The sequence below is a fragment of the Pelophylax lessonae genome, assembly GCF_965119305.1.
Source record: "Pelophylax lessonae genome assembly, chromosome: 3".
In the NCBI taxonomy this organism is placed as follows: Eukaryota; Metazoa; Chordata; class Amphibia; order Anura; family Ranidae; genus Pelophylax; species Pelophylax lessonae.
In genome coordinates this window covers 283,401,735-283,421,354 of record NC_138770.1, presented here as the reverse complement: position 1 = coordinate 283,421,354, position 19,620 = coordinate 283,401,735, and the positions used below count along the sequence as shown (strand labels likewise).

The 19,620-nt window shown below is 48.0% G+C and overlaps 1 protein-coding gene across 4 annotated transcripts in view; it reads right to left on the bottom strand.

Moving 5' to 3' along the window:
• The window catches only part of ATP11B (ATPase phospholipid transporting 11B (putative)), a 358,393-nt gene that overhangs the window by 57,900 nt on the left and 280,873 nt on the right, over positions 1-19,620 (bottom strand). For all 4 annotated transcript variants that reach the window (XM_082249614.1, XM_082249613.1, XM_082249612.1 and 1 more), the window contains exons 26-27: positions 13,857-13,922; positions 12,379-12,482 (exon numbers count right to left, since the gene is read on the bottom strand). In XM_082249614.1, coding sequence (XP_082105740.1) covers positions 12,379-12,482; positions 13,857-13,922 — 170 coding nt within the window. The remainder of the gene's footprint in view (positions 1-12,378; positions 12,483-13,856; positions 13,923-19,620) is intronic.

The following is a 19,620-nucleotide window of genomic DNA, read 5'->3' as shown; positions in this document are numbered from 1 at the left end:
AAACAATCGCATCCTTACATGGCCCAAAATTCTGATGCTAGGCCTGCATTTGTAGAATCTTAGAAGGCAAAAAGGAAACTTTCCTTTACTATTAGAGGACCAGAAGGAACTCAGAAAATAGTCAGAAGAGGCACAGACTGCTGGTTTTGTAAATATTTCTTTATAGCGCTTTATTACCAATTCGTGGTATTTTTACCAAATGCCCTACTCAACAGGAAATGAAAAAGAAAATGGATTTTTGTCTTACCATAAAATCCTTTTCTCTGAGGTTCACTGATGGACACAGCTTTATATCTTCTTAGACCCTTGGGCTTATGCTGCTCTCTCTTTAGAAGTAGGACTAAGCGGAAACAATTTTGGCTGCGCTCCTGAGGCGGTCCCAAGGGGTATACCCTCACTTCCTGCTATAGGACTTCAAGTTGTAACAAGCAGTGTCAGAAGAATACATAACTCAATCCAACAGAGGGACAGGTGCTGTGTCCGTCAGTGAACCTCAGAGAAAAGGATTTTACGGTAAGACAAAAATCCAGTTTTCTCTTTCGTTCACTGACGGACACAGCTCCATATCTTTTTAGACCCTTGGGATGTCCCAAAACAGTGTCAATATGAGGGGTGGGAAAAAACACAAATATAGATAGAATTCCCAACAAGGGCTACACATAGCCAACCAGGTAAACCAGGAGCTCAACCAGGAAGAACTGGAGCTCACCACCAAGAAAAAAATACACCCTCAAGAGGCAGGAGCCTCTGCAACCGCAGCCTGCAAAACATTGCGGCCAAATGCAGCATCCGAAGATGCCAGGACATCCCCCTTATGAAACTTCTTGAATGTGTGTACAGACAACCATGTAGCCGCCTTGCACACCTGAACAACTGACGCCTGATGACGGAAGGCCCAGGAGGCACTAAGCGCCCTTGTAGAATGCGCCTTGACAGGGAAAGGAGGAACCTAACATTTAATAGAATAGGCCTGCACCACGTCTGCCTGATCAATCTGGAAAAGGTTGCAGCAGATGTGGCTTGCCCCTTAAGAGATCCATCTGTAAGGACAAACAAAGAATCGGATTTACGAATTGACTCAGTCGCCACCAGATCCACTCTGATTACCCAAACCACACCCAAGGAGTGTAAGGCAATTTCTTTAGGATGTTTCGGTTTAGGACACAGACAGCAACACAATATCCTCATTTAAATGAAACCCCGAGATAACCTTAGGAACGAACTAACGCCTGACAGGGTCATAAAACCACCTTGTCCCTGTGAACCACTAGGTAAGGTGACGGACAGGACAACGCAGCCAACTCAGACACCCTACACGCAGAAGTAATAGCCACCAAGGCGGCCACCTTCTGTGACAGGGTGAGCAGAGGAAGTTCACAAATATTTTCAAAAGGAGGCTTTTGAAGTACCGACAGGACCAAATTTAGATCTGGCCCTTGATGGTGCCCAAAGCCAAACGTTGAGCTACACCTAGTTGTAGAAACTCTAGCAGACGAGACACCGAAACGGAACGGGAAACCCCTGGAGACTCACACCAAGTAATGTATGCCCTCCAAACTCAATAAACCTGCCTGGAAGTAGATTTCCTAGCTTTCAACAACTTGGGAATCACCAACTCCGAGATCCCCCTGTCCTTCAGCACCTGGCTTTCAAAAACCAAACCATTAAAGACAGCGACCATAAAGCAGGATGGAAGATCGATCCTTGAGACAAAAATTACTTCCTAACAGGAAGCTTCCAAAGAGCGTCAGCTACCAGCCTTACTAGGCCCACGTACCAAGACCGACGCGATCAGTCTGGTGCCACCAGAATGACCGGAACCCCTTCCGCCTTGATTTTGCTTAGCAGTCTCTACAGAAGTATTGGGGGAAAGGCGTAAAACAGACGATACTGACCCCAAGGGGCCACTAGGGCATCTGCCAGAGGATCCCAAGGCCTTGACAGGAACCTCTGCACCTTCCTGTGGAGATAGGCCAACAGGTCTACATTGGGAGTCCCACACCGGAGAAACAGTTGAAACCGCTCCGGATGGAGAGACCATTCTCCCTGAGCCTAACGACTGCCGACTGAGGTAGTCCACCTTCCAATTCTCTACCCCCTGAATATGCACAGTAAAGAGGGCCGGAACATATTGTTCTGCCCACCTTAAGATGCCAGCTACTTCCTGGGCCACCAGGGCACTTCTTGTGCCCCCTTGATGATTGACATATGCCACAGCATTGTCTGATTGTACCCTTACTGGGCACCCCTGCAGGCTATCCATCCAAGAGGACAGACAAAGCCTGATCGCCGAATCTCCAGTTCCTTCTGGTCCTCCCGAGTCCAAACTCCTTGAGTTGAGTAAATGCCTAAGACACCTCCCCACCCTGACAGGCTGGCATCCGTGAAAAGCACTTTCCAATACAGGGGAGAAAGGATTTCCCTAGACGGAGCGCCGGAGAGCAGAGCCACCAGGTCAGAGAGCCTCTCATACCCTGGCTAAACAGTATCAGATTGTCTAGTGACTGTGGGACCTTGTTCCATTTCGCAAGAATCTCCCTTTTGCAGAGGTCTGGTATGGAACTGAGCAAATTGAACCGCTTTGAAGGTGAAAACCATCAGGCCCAGCACTTGCATGCAAGTTCTGAGAGACGACCGACGGTTGGACAACAGGAGTAGAATCGCATCCTGCAACTTCAGCAGTTTCGCCTGTGGAAGAAACACCCGGGCCGAGACTGAATCCAGCCACAGGCCCAGGTAGTCCAGCTTGGTGGAGGGATCCAGAGCTGATTTTTGAAAATTCCAGCCGAACTCTTGCAAAGTCTGCACTGAAATGTCCAAATCGACTTCTAGAGCCGATGAAGACACTGCACACAGAAGCAGATCGTCTAGGTATCCCAACACCACAATGCCCTTCTGCCTGAGCAAGGCCAACACTGGGGCCAACACTTTCGTGAACACCTGACGAGGCGAGACCAAAGGGTAAAGCCATGAATTGAAAGTGCTCCTCACCCACGGCAAAGTGAAGAAAACGCTGGTGCCCGACCATCAACTTCTTCAAGAGAGACTCTTCAAATGGATATCTCCTAGCGAAATGCTTAGGTATTCCAACCATGCGTTTCCGGGATGCCCACTGACTAGCGACATTCTCGTCAAAATAGGCAGGAAAGGGAAACACCTTAGTCACCTTGGATGATCTGCGGGTGCCAAACTGCACCAGCGTAGCAGGCATCAGCTTAATCCGCGAACTTTAAAGCTTCCCGCATTGACACAATCAGTGCCTCCCCCTACGCCTTTTCATGCACCGTTGCAGTGGAAGAGGATTCATCCTCACTGTTCGAGCACTTAGGGTGAGTGGATGCAGACCCAGAGGTTTGCAGAGGGTTGACTCGCGTCTGCTGCGGCCAAATCCACCTCAGACTGAGCAGCTGGGGGATGCAAGGGCAAGCAGTGGGCACTTCTTGCCAGGCCACTTTTGCAGGGCCATATCAACCTTTGACACAAATGACTGCAGGGCCGCCATCATGGCAGCCAGGGCAGACAGACCAAAAGGGTCCGGCAGCTTCTGAGAGTGGGTCAGGTGGTAATACTCGCTCCAGGTGATCCATGATTAAATCAGAGGTCGCACCGTGTAAAAAGAAAAAACATTTTTTTTTTTTGTTATTTATTGCAAAAAAACCCCTTCACACGGCTACCGCTGTGGTAACACAAGGATCAGCACACCAGCAGCGCTGCTTTAGCAGAGAAGGGGCTGTATACCTGCAGGGACTCACCATACACTCAGAACTGGATACAGAGCTTCAAACTGCCTGCCACGCTGCCATCAGAAAGGAAGAGGAAGAGAGGGGTAGGTGAGGGCAACCATTACAGGGGAACTCCACCAATGAAAAAAAAGGGGGGGATAATAAGGGAATGAAGGGCACAGGAGGTACCTACCCACCCGAGGAAGGGCCTGCGTCCACCCAGCATTTCCCAGAGAAAAGAGGGAAGACAGTACTCACCACACATGGGAACCATGCAGGCACCACTCCTGGCAGTCCATCACGCCATCTTGGAATGGGGATGCTGCCAGAGGTACGTTGCGACTCTGGTTGTGACCAGGGCTATGCAAACTCGCGAGGTGTTTCACTCGCCGGCCAGGCAACGTCCAGTGGGGCTATGTCGCAGCCAACCTAGCGTGGAGCTAATAGCTGGATCATGCTCGCAGGCCAGACTAGAAAGACCGTAAGGATCTTTGATATCCAGTGCGTCGCCCAGTCCGGCTGTTGACTGTAGTTCACACAGGAACGGAATTGATTGGAGTTCACACAGGAACAGAAAATAAGGAAGAAAGAAAATCAATTTAAAAAGGAAAAAATGCCAGAACTGCAGATCCCAGCAGGGAGCCAGGTCCTTACTCCTCACTAGGCAGAAAAAAAACTGAAGTCCTACAGCAGGAAGTGAGGGTATACCCCCTGGAGCTGCCTCAGGTGCATAACCAAAATTGTTTTCGCCTAGTCCTACTCCTGAAGAGAGCAGCATAAGCCCAGGGTCTAAAAAAGATATGGAGCAGTGTCTGCCAGTGAACTAAAGAGAAATTGTTTACTGTAAAATCCATTTCTCCGATGTTCATTGATGGGCATAGCTCTTCATCTTCTTGACCGTAGGGTTATACTGCGCCACACAGGAGTAGGACACTAGGCAGAGAAAAAGCTTCAACACACCTATGTGGCAGTCCCTGGGGGTATACTATTCAGTTTTGTAACAAGCAGTGGCAGAAGGAAAAAAAAAAAACAACTCCATAGAGGGGCAAGTGCTGTGTCCGTCAATGAACATCAGAGAAATGGATTTTACGGTAAGACAAAAATCCCATTTTCTCTTTCGCCCATTGGCGGACACAGTTCTTCATCTTCTTGACCGTAGGGATGTCCCAAAGCAGTGCCAAACATGAGGTGTGGGAACAGCAGAAAAAACAAACTTCCTCAAGGCTAAACATAGGCAACCAGGTAAATTGGAGCTCAACTGTCAACAACTGGAGCTCACCTGAAAAAAACACCCTCAAAGAGGACAAGTGCTCTAAACAGCAGCCTGTAAACTTTGCAGCTAAAAGAACATCCACTTTATAAAACTTTGTGAATGTGTGTACAGACGATCAGGGAGCCGCCTGCAACCATGCATCACTGACGCCTGATGATGAAAGGCTCAGGAGGCACTAAGCATCCGAGTAGAGTGCGCCTTGACAGCAAAAGGAAGAACCTGCCCTTAGCAGAATAAGCCTGAACAACAGTCTGTCAGGATCCATCTTTAAATGGTCACAGCAGAAGCAGCCAGCCCTTTGCAAGGTCCATCCACGAGGACAAGTAGTGAGTCCGATTTCCTAAAAGACTCCGTAGATGCCAGATACACCCTTATTGCCCAAACCACATCCAGAGAGTGCAAGGCAACTTCCTTAGGAGGCTTAGGCTTGGGACACAGGGAGGGCAACAACATGTCTTCATTCAGATGAAAGTCAGAGACGAGCTTCGGAAGGAATGAAGGACATGGACGCAGAACCACTTTATCACTGTGAACCATCAGGTAAGGTGAACGACAAAACAACACCGCCAGTTTAGACACCCTGCACGCTGAAGTAATGGCCACCAAAAAGGTCACCTTCTGAGGCAACGTAAGCAAGGGAATCTCCTGAATATTTTCAAAGGGAGACTTCTGGAGAACTGACAACACCAAATTGAGGTTCCACGGCAGCAATGGAGACGGCACTGGAGGAACCAAGTGTCCCACTCCCTCGAGAAAAGTACGCACCAAAGAGCGTGTGGCCAACAGGCATTGAAAAAACCACCAGGGCTGAGACCTGGCCCTTGATGGTACTCAAGGCCAGGCGCTGCACACCCCTTCGTTGGAGGAAAGCCAAGATCGAGCCACCGAAAAGGAACGAGGGTGAACCCGGAGGGATTCACACCACGCAATATACTTCTTCCACGTACGATGGTAAATCTTCCTAGAAGTAGACTTTCTAGCTTTTAACAGCGTAGGAATCACAGAGTCAGACAAGCCTCTGTCTTTCAGCACCTGGCTTTCAACAGTCAAGCCGTCAAAGTCAGCGACTGTAAAGCAGGATGGAAGATTGGCCCTTGGGACAGCAGATATTCCCTGAGAGGGAGTCTCCATAGGAGCATCGGTGACCAGCCGTACCAGATCGGCGTACCAAGACCGGCGAGGCCAGTCTGGAGCCACTAGGATGACCAGAATCTCTTCTGTCTCCATCTTGCGTAGTAGTCTCAGCAGAAGATGGAGGAGGAGAAAAGGCGTAAATTAGAGGATACTGACTCCAAGGAGCCACTAAAGCATCTATAGCGGGCATCACTAAATGGCGGCCCGCGGTCCGTTACGGCCCGAGCAGCTGCTCTATCAGGACCACCGATCATCTGCTTATTTTCTTTCCTGCCTCTGCTGCTGTCATTAGCAGAACAGGGTGGATGGTAGGAGGCGGGACTGTGACTGGGGGCGGGGCCGGCATTAAATGGAGAGAGGCAGCTGCCTGAATTAACTTTTCAGGTTGGAGGTGATTGGCTGGCTGCTGGGAGTTGATTGGCTGGGAGTCACATAGTCGGCTGCCTCTCTGCTTGCAGGACTGTTGTTCTTCTGCCTCTTGAGATTGTCCCGCCTCCTGCTCTCCGTTCTGTGTCTGTGTGTGTAAGGTAGGAGAGTGAAGCGAGGACATAGCTGTGAAGTTGTGAAGGATGATTGGGGAGCAGGGGTCATGTACAGGGGGGTAGTTTGGTGTGTGGGGATTCATGTAAAGAGGAGCAATGCTGTGGGGGTAATATGTTAAGAGGGTAGTGGTGTGTGTGTGTTGATGTAAAGGGGGCAGTGCTATGGGGGGTGTGTGTTAACAGGGCAGTGCTGTGTATGTGTGTGGGGGTGATGCAAATGGGCAGTGCTGTGGGGGTGATGCAATGGGCAGTGTGTGTGTGTGTGTGTGTGTGTGTGTGTGTGTGTGGGGGGGGGGGTGATATAAGGGGGCGTGTGTGGGGGGGGTGATATAAGGGGGCGTGTGTGTGTGTGATATAAGGGGGCGTGTGTGTGTGTGATATAAGGGGGCGTGTGTGTGTGTGATATAAGGGGGCGTGTGTGTGTGTGATATAAGGGGGCGTGTGTGTGTGTGATATAAGGGGGCGTGTGTGTGTGATATAAGGGGGCGTGTGTGTGTGATATAAGGGGGCGTGTGTGTGTGTGTGTGTGTGTGTGTGTGTGTGTGTGTGTAATGTAAAGGGAGACAGTGCTGTGAGGGGGATGTGAAGGGGGCAGTGCTTTGGGGGTGATATGTGAAGGGGGCAGTGCTGTAGGGGGATGTGAAGGGGGCAGTGCTGTGGGGGGATGTGAGAGGGACAGTGATGTTGGTGGGATAGGTGAAGAGGCAGTGCTGTTGGGGGGATATGTGAAGGGGGCAGTGCTGTTGGGGGGATATGTGAAGGGGGGATATGTGAAGGGGGCAGTGCTGTTGGGGGGATATGTGAAGGGGGCAGTGCTGTTGGGGGGGATATGTGAAGGGGGCAGTGCTGTTGAGGGGGGGGGGTGAGAGAGGGACAGTGAGTGATGTTGGGGGGATAGGTGAAGGGGGCAGTGCTGTGGGGGGGATGTGAGAGGGACAGTGATGTTGGGGGGATAGGTGAAGAGGCAGTACTGTTGGGGGGATATGTGAAGGGGGCAGTGGTGTGGGGGGATGTGAGAGGGACAGTGCTGTGGGGGGGATATGTGAAAGGGGCAGCACTTTGGGGGGGTGATATATGAAGGGGACAGTGATGTGTGTGGGGGCTGGTGATGTGAAGAGAGACAGTGCTGTGTGTGTGTGTTTGTGGGGGGGGGGGGGGGTGATGTGAAGGGGGACAGTGCTGTGTGTGTGTGTGTGTGTGTGGGGGGGGGGCAGATGTGAAGGGGGATAAGCAGCTGCACAGAAAACGTGCAGGGGGTACCATTGTGTGTTGATGTAAAGGGGGCAGTGCTGTGGGGGTGATATAAGGGGCAGTGGTGTGTGTGTGTGTGTGTGTGTGTGTGTGTGTTGTAAAGGGAGACAGTGCTTTGGGGGTGATATGTGAAGGGGGCAGTGCTTTGGGGGTGATGTGTGAAGGGGGCAGTGCTTTGGGGGTGATGTGTGAAGGGGGCAGTGCTTTTGGGGGGGGATATGTGAAGGGGGCAGTGCTGTGGGGGGGGGGATGTGAGAGGGACAGTGCTGTTGGGGGGGATATGTGAAGGGGGCAGTGCTGTGGGGGCATGTGAGAGGGACAGTGATGTTGGGGGGATAGGTGAAGAGGCAGTACTGTTGGGGGGATATGTGAAGGGGGCAGTGCTGTGGGGGGATGTGAGAGGGACAGTGCTTTTGGGGGGGATATGTGAAGGGGGCAGTGCTGTGGGGGGGGGATGTGAGAGGGACAGTGCTGTTGGGGGGATATGTGAAGGGGGCAGTGGTGTGGGGGGATGGGAGTGGGACAGTGCTGTGGGGGGATATGTGAAAGGGGCAGCACTTTGGGGGGTGATATATGAAGGGGACAGTGCTGTGTGTGTGTGTGTGTGTGTGTGTGTGTGTGTGTGTGTGTGTGTGTGTGTGTGTGTGTGTGTGGGGTGATGTGAAAGGGGACAGTGCTGTGTGTGTGTGGGGGGGCAGATGTGAAGGGGGACAGTGCTGTGTGTGTGTGTGGGGGGGGGGGGCAGATGTGAAGGGGGACAGTGCTGTGTGTGGGGGGGGGGGCAGATGTGAAGGGGGACAGTGCTGTGTGTGGGGGGGCAGATGTGAAGGGGGACAGTGCTGTGTGTGGGGGGGGGGCAGATGTGAAGGGGGACAGTGCTGTGTGTGGGGGGGGGCAGATGTGAAGGGGGACAGTGCTGTGTGTGGGGGGGGGGGGGCAGATGTGAAGGGGGGACAGTGCTGTGTGTGTGGGGGGGGGGGGCAGATGTGAAGGGGGATAAGCAGCTGCACAGAAAACGTGCCATTGACTCTTAAACGCAATAAAATACAAGGTGCCGTTTCCCACACATGGAAATTGCATGGTGCAAACGCACGATGCACTTTCCATGCGACTGCATTTTTAAAAAGGTGCCATGATTTTTCCCAGCAGAAAACGCAGACACAGCAGCCCATTCAAATGAATGGGCTGTCGTGCCTGCACACCTGGGCTGTGATGTAAAGAATCCGAGTCATCACACAAAAATGCAATCTGGACCTTTGCTGGAAGAAAATTTTACTAATCGGACCTCCATGAATTTTAATTCAATACCCCTGATCTATAGCAACGGCTAGAGGATCCCAAGACCGTGCCACAAACCTCTGAACCTTCCTATTGAGGCGAGAGGTCAACAGATCCACCTCTGGAGTACCCCACCGGAGACACAACCAATGAAACCCCTCCAGATGAAGAAACCATTCTCCCTGGTCTAACGCCTGTCGACTGAGATAGTCCGCTTGCCAATTTTCCACCCCTAGAATGTGCTTCAAGCAGGGTGGGAATCACTGAAGCAGCCAAACCCCCGTCCTTCAGCACCTGGCATTCAACAGCCAAGTCGGCAAAGTCAGCGACCGCAAAGTCGGACGGGAGATGGGCCCTGGAGACAATAACTCCTCCCTGAGAGGAATTCTCCAAGGATCGTCTGCGGCCAGCCTGACCAGGCCGGCGTACCAAGCTTGACGAGGCCCGGTCTGGAGCCACGAGAAAGACCAGAATCCCTTCTGCCTCGATCCTGCGAAAAATGCTTGGCAGCAACTTGAAAGGAGGAAAGGCTTGGCCCATCCGTGAGCACGCAGACACGACCATGCCGGCGGCAGCCGTGCGCAGGTGACCACAGCATCGTTTAAGTTGAACCTAGCAAATGTTCTTGCCCATGACAGAACCCATGGTGCCACCATTGCACCCGCCAGAGGGTGCTGGGAGCGGGCCACAAACCGCAGCACTATACGGAGAACCCGGAGATATCCCGAACACAACAAGACGTGAAGGTAGGCAGTTTGATGTCTATGGAGGCCAGGAATCTCCCTGATGCAGGGAAGCCACCGCCGTGCGAACTGATACCAACTTGATTTTTGATTTGCACGGAACCATCAAAGGACCAGTTGGTCCAGCTTGTTGAACTAGAGCCTGAACTGCCAAACAGAGCGCCAGTAAGCGATCTGGGGACAGTCGTACATTGCAAGGGAAAAAACCTTACCGGAAATAAACGATCTTGCAACTGGACAGCATGACCTCCTGAACCCAGCAGCCTGGGATCCGGGCCAGCCGCAGGTCCTCGACCGGCAAAGACCTCCCCCCACCCCCTAGATGGGTGAGGAAGCACCTTCAGACCGAGTAGGCCTAGTCCGCAGGTCTGGAAAAAAAAAAAACTCTCATGTTCTCCAGACCAGGGTCGTTTGGAACTACACGCGGAAGTCTGGAAGGACTTCGCCACATCGACCGTCCCCGAGGGACAAAAACTGTTGGCGAGCCGAAAGGGAAGACTGCGACTTAGGCCCTTACCCTTGTTAGCCTGTGGAAGAAAACACTCTTCGCCCCGTGAGACCCTTATATAATGTCATCCAGGGCAGCGCCAAACAGACGATCCCCCTGAACAGGGAGATCCATTAAGACCGTCGTAGAAGTTTGACCTGCAGACCAACACTACTACGGTCAAGTAGACGCTGGACAACCACCGCCGAAAATGACAAGGTGACCCATACAAGGGAGCCTCGACCAGCGCGGCATCGCAAACAAATTGCAGCCCCTGCGCCAGCTGGTCCAACAGTTCCTCCAGGGCAAGAGGGACATGCGCACGCTAACAGACCCCCCCCCCCACAGAGAGGGAGAGACCACTGTCCTCCAGGCACTCCCACTGGCCTACACAGCAAAAAAATCTACCGTAAAATGGCAGAAAACGGGTGTACCAAGATGGTCGCCACCATAGAAGCAGACAGAAGCTACAACAAAATGGCGGAATCACGGTAATCGGGACCCCCCAAACGCCCATCCACAGCAGAAAACCCCACCAAGGCGCCCCCCGACAAGATCGGGCGCACTCCCCCGCCCCCCCATGCGGCCTTGCACACTAGGCCCCAGCCTCAGGTAGGCCCAAACAGTCCCCCACGTGGGAGGGGGTGTAAGGGGTGGTGGTGGAGGGGGGGGTCACAACAGGACAGAGGGAAACCCTGGAGTGTGAGGGTCCGACCGTCCCAGAGACAGGGCCCACTTCCACCGCAAAATCTGCCAGGGAATGGGGGGTATGGGGAACGTTTACTCACCATACCGGGAACACGGGCGGGCACCATCTCATCACAGAACCTCACGCCAACTAAGTAGGGGGGCTGTCGGCAAAATAGGAACGCTGCGACATAAGCCTAGACCCTGTCGTGTGCGTCCTGGCGAGACGTTTAACATTTGCAGGGCCAGTCCCCGTCCAGCAGGACTATGTTGCGGCCGACCCATCGCGGAGCGAAGGCCTGCACGCGCTCGATGGCCAGACTGGGGTGACCACTGGATATGGTGGTCCAGTCTGGTCGCCCAGCCCGGCATAATTGCTAGAAGATCTAACAGGAAAAACGATCCAGAGAAAAAATGACTAGTAAAATAAATCTGCATAAAAAAATTACCCGTATTTTCTGGCGTATAAGACGACTGGGCGCATAAGACGACCCCCCCTATTACATGATCTACCGGTAATACTTATACTTAGGTTACCTTGGAGATATTATACTCGGCGTATAAGACGACCTCCCATTTTTGGGGGATTTTTTTGAGGTTCAAAAGTAGTCTTATACGCCAGAAAATACAGTACTTCTATGCCAGGACCAAAGATCCCAGCAAGGAACTAGGTCCTTACTCCAGACTAGGCAGATTAAAACTGGCATCCTATGCAGGAAGAGAGAGGGTGTACCCTCCGGGTCTGCCCATAGGCGTAGCCAGAACTTTTTTCTGCCTAGTGTCCTACTCCTGTAGGGGGCAGTATTACCCTACTGATATGAATCAGAGAGAACTGCGCCTGTCAATGAACGATAGAGAAAACTGAATATCTATAGCAGAAAGGGGGGAGTATACCCCCAGGGACTACCCCATAGGCATGTTTAAGCTTTTTCTCTGCCTAGTGTCCTACTCCTGTAGGGAGCAGTATAACCCTACGGTCAAGATGATGAAGAGCTGTGTCCATCAATGAACGAAAGAGAAATAAAGACATGATACATATGAATTTACATATTAGAAGAAATTTGATTAGGTATTTTTAGGTTAGGACCTGCTAAGTAACTGCTTGCTAGGGTAGAGGGAAACACCCCTAAAATAGTTCAAATAAATGTAATAGAAATGTCATCTCTGATAAATGAGATTTCCAAAATTATTCCTAAGACCTTATTTGGGGTCCTAGGAAACAGGTTGCACATCCACAATTACAGAAGAGGTTTGCTCTTACCAGATGATTCCACCATAAAACAAGGAAAATATAAAATAAAATGCAATGGAACCCCAGGTGACAAAATGATTCATCCATGTCCAGAACTGGGTTTCTAGAGCCATCTGGGAAACAAACAAACACAATTGGTTACTACTTACAAGCTACTATTCTAGGGCTATAAACTAGAACAAATATAACCGAAAGCACATTACCAACTTCGAAAATAGAAATGATGGCGGTTGCTATGCAAGAAATCACAGCTTGGCATCCATATTAGGATTTAAAGGATTAGTTAAGCAAAAAGTGATATTTTACTTATAGTTGCCTGGTGGGTTGAGTCAGTCCCTACTATCTTATATGTCTTGTATACTACAACAAGATCTCCCCGTCACAAGTCCTGGCTCTGTTCTGTGAACCTGGGAATGTTGGGTGTTTCGGCACCTCATGCTGCATGCTTTATAATAGGATAGTATCGGCTCCTCATCATTTGCTTTTACTCTTTGAACCCTACAATAGCATGCAGCAGCTGGGTCCATTGCACACAGGATGCCCCCATTCAGTTGAACGGGTCTCGTTTAGCGGGCAGTACTGCCCGCATGAACGTGACAGCTGGGATAATTTATACTGTGTAGCGATGCAAAGCATCCCAGCCACAGCATATTTACTCAGCCCTCAGCAGTAAAACTACAGCTCAATTGTGGGGTTTTATCGCCCCCAACCACTAGTGTAAACAAGGCCTTAAGGTGTTTCAAATGTACATTTGCCTGCAATGTTAACAATCAAGATGAATGTTTGCACTTGAGCAACAAGTGACTCATTTTGATTTTCTTATATTAAAGTGGAACTTCACCCAAAAGGGGGGTATAAAAGCAATCCCGAGGTGCCTAACTGCTTTTATCGGAAAGCCAGATGTCAGCTTGTCCGATTTACACACAATCACAGTGGTTGCAGCGAGATTTACCAGGGAAGATCCTAAATCCGGCACAAAACACTACAAAAATCTACAGTGGGTAAAGGGTGCATCCAGTCTGCCAACCGGAGATCAGAGTTCCACATGCTGCCATGCAAATCAGGAGCTTCAGAAGCAGGCTGATATTTCATTTACACTGAATGGCGAGAAAGAGACTGCAGGCTGTCTGGAGTGTGGTGTACTAAAGACACAAATTTTATTCACAACTCTTTTGTTTCTACTTTATTTAGAAATATAGACACGGAGGACAAACCAGCTCTTTACTGTGTATTAGTAAGTGCTGAGGGTAAGGGGTTTCTTTCATGAAAACTAACAGAGGAAAGTAGGGTTGCTATGTTAAAAGAAATTTTAACATGTATTCGAACAATGGAAGCTTAGCTGGCTGCAGTAGCCTGCCACCCCACTTTCCCTTTTGCTATTATTTATAAGTCCAGAAGTGTGGTAACCACACCAAAAGCTCTTGTAGATGCACGGACATATTCCTGACCATACAAGAAATGATGCTGACAGTGTGAGAAATGCTTACCTTCATGGTAACTGTTAAAACCATCACTGTAAACACCAAGGTCCCAAATGTCCAGTTCCCAAACATCTAAAAGGGAAGGCATGAAACCACATTTTAATTATTAATAAATCCTATAAAGACACAAACCGCTAACATATAAAAACTTGCTTGTTAAAAGTACGACATAGTGCCAGGACCTACAAATGCCGCATGGAAGAAAGCAGTTACCAGTTACCGAAGTACTGCAGTAAGGGAATAATGGAGATAAACCTTTTCAGGAAAATTCTAGTTATCGTCTCACTTTAATTTAAATGTCTTCTGAGTCACTGACCTGGATCAAACCTGTAGCAAGTGAAGCCTTCGTGCAATTGGAATTCTAACTACATACTTGTTGCAGGTCAGTTACTCAAAGCGTTTGAGCCACCGTAACACTGTAGCAGGAGAGGCAAGAAACAGCTGGTACTAGATATTTATGTTAGGACAGATTTACTTTTAAGTAGCCTCGCCTCACCAGGTCAGATCCAATTCTGGTGTTTTGTTAAAAAGGCAGTACAGTCTTTGACTGAAACCTTGGACAAGTTGTGCAATGAAGATGAATTACTCCTCATAATGATTTACCTGTGTGAATTTCAATTTGAGCTACTGAGTTCTGTAAACTGTTTGTAAGAAGACAAATGGATAAGTGTAAAAAGAAGCCCTAGGCAGCTGCGATTGCTCCTCTTTGTGGACATCCGGCGCCTGGCCTGCTGTTCTTATATCGCACTGTGATTGTTCTCTGCACATACCTTGATACTAGCTACACTGTATACGTGAGATATTCTTTTTATCATTCAACATCTCTAGTCCTATTACTGTACCCTTTATGCTTCTTTGAGTTTGTATGCCAGTGAGGATGTCCCTTTATCTGCCTAAGAAGCTGAAGGACTTCTTGTCCCTTCCCTGCTCAAATATTTTGATGACACTATGGACTAAATAAGCCGATACATGTGGTAAGAGATCTAGCCACAGAGCGCCACTTTTTCTCTTGAATAATATTTCATATTTACCTGACTGAAAAAAAAAAAAAACTAAACAATTTTTGCAACCCTCACCATAATAAAGGAGTATTTTTTTTTTATATACACACACACACACACATACATATATATATATATATATATATATATATATATATATATATATATATATATATATATATATATATACACACACACACACACACACACAAAACTGCTCTGCCTTCCATTTAATATAGTTTCAACAGGTCTGTTTCTTTTTCCTTAAAAAGATGACTTTTCAAAGTCACATAGGCTATGGCAGGGTCAGACCATTGAAAGCTGATCTGTGATTGTTCACTTCAAACAACTGTTCTCTGAAACTCAACACAGTGCACAATCTTTACCGGTCTTCTAGAGCCTGGCCTGCATAATGAAAACAAATAAAAGGACACATGGAGCGCCTCTAAGAGCCGGTTCACACACTTTGAAGTCGCCCGTGTAGCGCGACTTCATCGCGGCTTGCAAACGACTTCTCATAATAGAAGTCAATGCAAGTCGCTCCGACTTCGCCAAAAAATAGTGCAGGAACCTTTTTCTAAGTCGGAGCGACTTGAGTCGCTCTGATTAGAACGGTTTCATTGCACAGCATTGGGAGCTACTTGTCAGGTGACCAAGTCGCCTGACAAGTCGGAGTAGTGTGAACCGGCTCTAATTGCAGTATTGATTTATTTGAAGGAAAGCACACAATATTAGCAACTCCCATAAAGTAGAGGGTCACAGGCTTTAAATCACTCCGATGGTCCGTGGAGGTAGGCTGTGAGGTCCAGTGTTCCGAGGAGAAAGATGGTGGCAGTCGAGGAGATGGAACCGGGAGACGGAAAAGCCGGCGGGGCGTCTTACGGGTTCAGCTGATGTCCGGGAACGAGACTGGAACGCAACATACGCCGCGTTGACGTCACCGGAGCAGGGAGATGACACGAGGCGTTTCAGAGCAAGCTCACAATGGGCATGCGCGCTCTTTTTTCAAGTGTAGGATTGGGTAAGGAAGGAAAAGCCTGGTTAATATAGACTAAAATAAAAAAGGGGCATGGTCGAACAATGCTATACTTAATCAAAACGGCAAGCAGGTAAGGGGAGTTTTAAGAAGATAATAATAATAATAATAATAATAATAATAATGGGCTGGAATAAATGATAAATTATCTTCTTAAAACTCCTCTTACCTGCTTGCCGTTTTGATTAAGTATAGCATTGTTCGGCCATGCCCCCCTTTTTTTTTTCAGTCTATATTAACCAGGCTATTCCTTCCTTACCCGACCCTACACTTGAAAAAAATAGCGCGCATGCCCATTGTGAGCTTGGCGCATGCTCTGAAACGTGTCGTGTCATCTCCCTGCTCCGGTGACGTCACAGGGCGTACGCTGCGTTCCAGTCTGGTTCCCGGACATCAGCTGAACCCAGAAGACGCCCGGCCGGCTTTTCCATCTCCCGGTTCCATCTCCTCGGCTGCCACCATCTTTCTCCTCGGGACACTGGACCTCACAGCCTACCTCCACGGACCACCGGAATGATTTAAAGCCTGTGACCCTCTACTTTATGTGAGTTGCTAATATTGTGTGCTTTCCTTCAAATAAATGAATACTGCACTTAGAGGCGCACTGTGTGTCCTTTTATTTGCTCTCATCCACAGAACTGACTTCCCTGTGTTTCGGAGCCAGCACTTATTGCAGTCCGATACATCTACCCAATTAGCACACTGACTCCTTTTGGGACTTTTGCTCATTATTACGGACTTGAATACCTCCTAATAATTTTTTCATGTATATGTATGGTATTTATATTCAAATTTTATGACTTGTATCAGCTTTTATTTTCATCTTATTGTCTGATTACACATTGACATTGATCATATCAGACCCCCTGACAGAGCTACCCCAGAGCGCTTGCTCTTTCCTTCTTACCATTTGCATAATGAAAACGGAACTAGTACATGATTTTATTTTCTCTGCTCACCTTTTTAGAACTCACTAATAATATGACAAACTCTCCAACGATATAGAAATAATCTAGATCTAAAAAGACGCAAAATCATCAAGGTTTGGCTTGGTAAGGGGCCTCGACCTCTTAGGTGTACAACCTGAATGAAATGTAAAAATACTGATGTCTGTACAGGCTAGTATGTCAGACTGACCAAGCCAACTCAAAAGGTTTCCCTGCTATGGCCTCATGCACATGGCCATTTAGAGCCCGATGCCCAGCCTGCGGCCCTTTGGCACTTTCTGTGCAGCATTTGAGGCCCCTGCAGACACTAATCTGTTTTTCCCTATTGCTCTGTTAGAGCAATAATTTTTAGGAGTTTTATGTACAATGTCTGTAGTCTATGACAGTCTCCTGAACCATGTCCTGAGTCTCCAACAGCTTCTATAGCATGTTCACAGCCTCAGAGTCTCCTGCAAGATGTCTGTAGTCTCCAATTAGCTTTTGCATTAGGTCTGCAGTCTCTGACCATCTCCTGTCCCATGTCTGCAGTCTATGGCCATCACCTGTATTATGTCTACAGTCTCTGAACATCTCTTGCATTATACATTTTATTACAATTTTGTTAAAAGTATTGTGGTGAGAATTAAAATGTACACAATATACTACCCCAAATCAGGCATAACCATTAACAAAACCACCAATAAGGCCGCACCATAGCCATATTCAATGCACCAGTGAGTTGCGGGTGTCAATATCTGGGCGGGCTTGGTGTGTGTTGATGTAGCAAATTGGAGCTCTACATGTTCGCGCCAAGCGCTTCTTCAGGAGCTTAGGAGAAGTATTAGTATGGAAGTAAAAAATAAAGTATGGATAACCCCATACAAAAGAAGGTACCAACCCAGTCCACGTAATGTGACTAGAGTATGATTTTTTTTTTGATAAGTAGATAAAATTGAAAAAAGTTATACATTAAATCTAAACAATCACATGAATAAAAAGAACCACCTCCACCAAACACTATGTGCAAATGAAAATGTGGTCATATAATAAAACCAAGCAAAGAGTCTGGACTCAGGACAGTGAACCTCAATAGCATACTTATTAGTCGGATCTTGAGTAACCATGCCTGGTAACCACTACCTCTGCTCGAAATAGTCATATCAACGTGTCCCAAAGGTAAACGGAGGTCTGGACTGTTTAATAGACCAGTATCGTGGGAAGGATGGATTGCTAGATAAACAGACCACGAGTCTCTAAGAGAGGTAGTTGCAAACCGTAGATGTCAGGTTGATAATAAATTAGACTAAAAGTCATAAAGCCAAGATAGTAGTTCACACAAGTGATTAAATGTATGGCAGAGGGATAAGCATGGACAGACGGAACTTCTTATATTAACTAAGCCGTTTGGTTCGTTAAGGAGAAGAGTTCCAAACGGGCTATACAGAACTCAACTGTGGTTTAATCCCCAAGTGTAAAGCTCAGATTCAAGTCTGATGTGTACTCACTGATCCGTGTCATAGATGCTGTTGTAGCCGATCTAGGCTGTGTATCCAACGTGGCTCGTATGTCAAAATCAACCAGCTATGGTAATCTGGAAACAGCAGCTGTCGTCCTCCCCTAGGTGTGCTGCTCCAGGTTTGCACCTGAACACTAGCAGCTGACTCCGTCCTGCGTAGGCTCCGAGCAGCAGGGGTCGACCTGGTAAGGGGCAAACTCACAGTTCGTGGCAGGAGAAAGGAATGAGATCAAGTCAATAGTCCAGAGCTCCCATCAGAATAGAATGACAACAACGTGTTTCAATATAAGAAGTTCCGTCTGTCCATACTTATCCCCCGCCATACATTTAATCACTTGTGTAAACTACTATCTTGGCTCTATGACTAGTAGTCCAACTTATTATCAACCTGACATCTACAGTTAGCAACTAGGACTGATCGAACTACCTCCCTAAGAGACTCGTGGTCTATTGATCTCATCATCCTTCCCACAATACTGGTCTATTAAACAGTGCAGACCTTTGTTTACCTTTGGGACACGTTGATATGACTATCCACATCTACATGTGGATCTCCTTACTCCACCCTACTTACGGCTGCAGCTATCATTAGGGCACTCTCACAGTCTCTTAGTTATATGATGGTTTACACTGGGCTTCATTTGTTTGCATTAAGGTCATCCTCTATACTACTTGGATAATTGTTATCCTTAGCTATCTATAAGTCTGCATCTCGTACATTGTGCTCAACTGACTTCCCTACTGACGTGCATTATTGCACCTCGCTTTCAAATAGAGGTCGTTGGTTTTATTATGACAACATTGTCATTTGCACATGATGTTTGGTGGTGCTTTTTATTCATGTGATGTTTATATTTAATGTTTAACCTTTTCAATTTTATCTACATATCAAATAAAATCATACTCTAGTCACATTACGTGGACCGGGTTGGTACCTTCTTTTGCATACTTTTTTCTTTTGTATTGTTCCAGGTACTTCAATCCACACCGTAAAAAGGTGAGTTAATGGACTAGTTTGGTAGGTTTTTTCACCATAGCACCGCTACTAACTTTTGCAGTCATATGCAAGAACCGTGAATTAACTTGAGTATTAGTATGGGTTATGGTGTTAAAGGATCAATGTAGTAGCTTTAAAAACAGAGGAGCAGTAGGTATGCAGACTTATCTGACATATCAAAAATCTGGACAGATTTCAGGCCTCAGGATATCCCATAAGTTAATACTAGTAGATAAATGGTGTAATACGTGTAGAGTGGTACATCTACACCTTAGGGTAAAAAGCCAGCGGAGT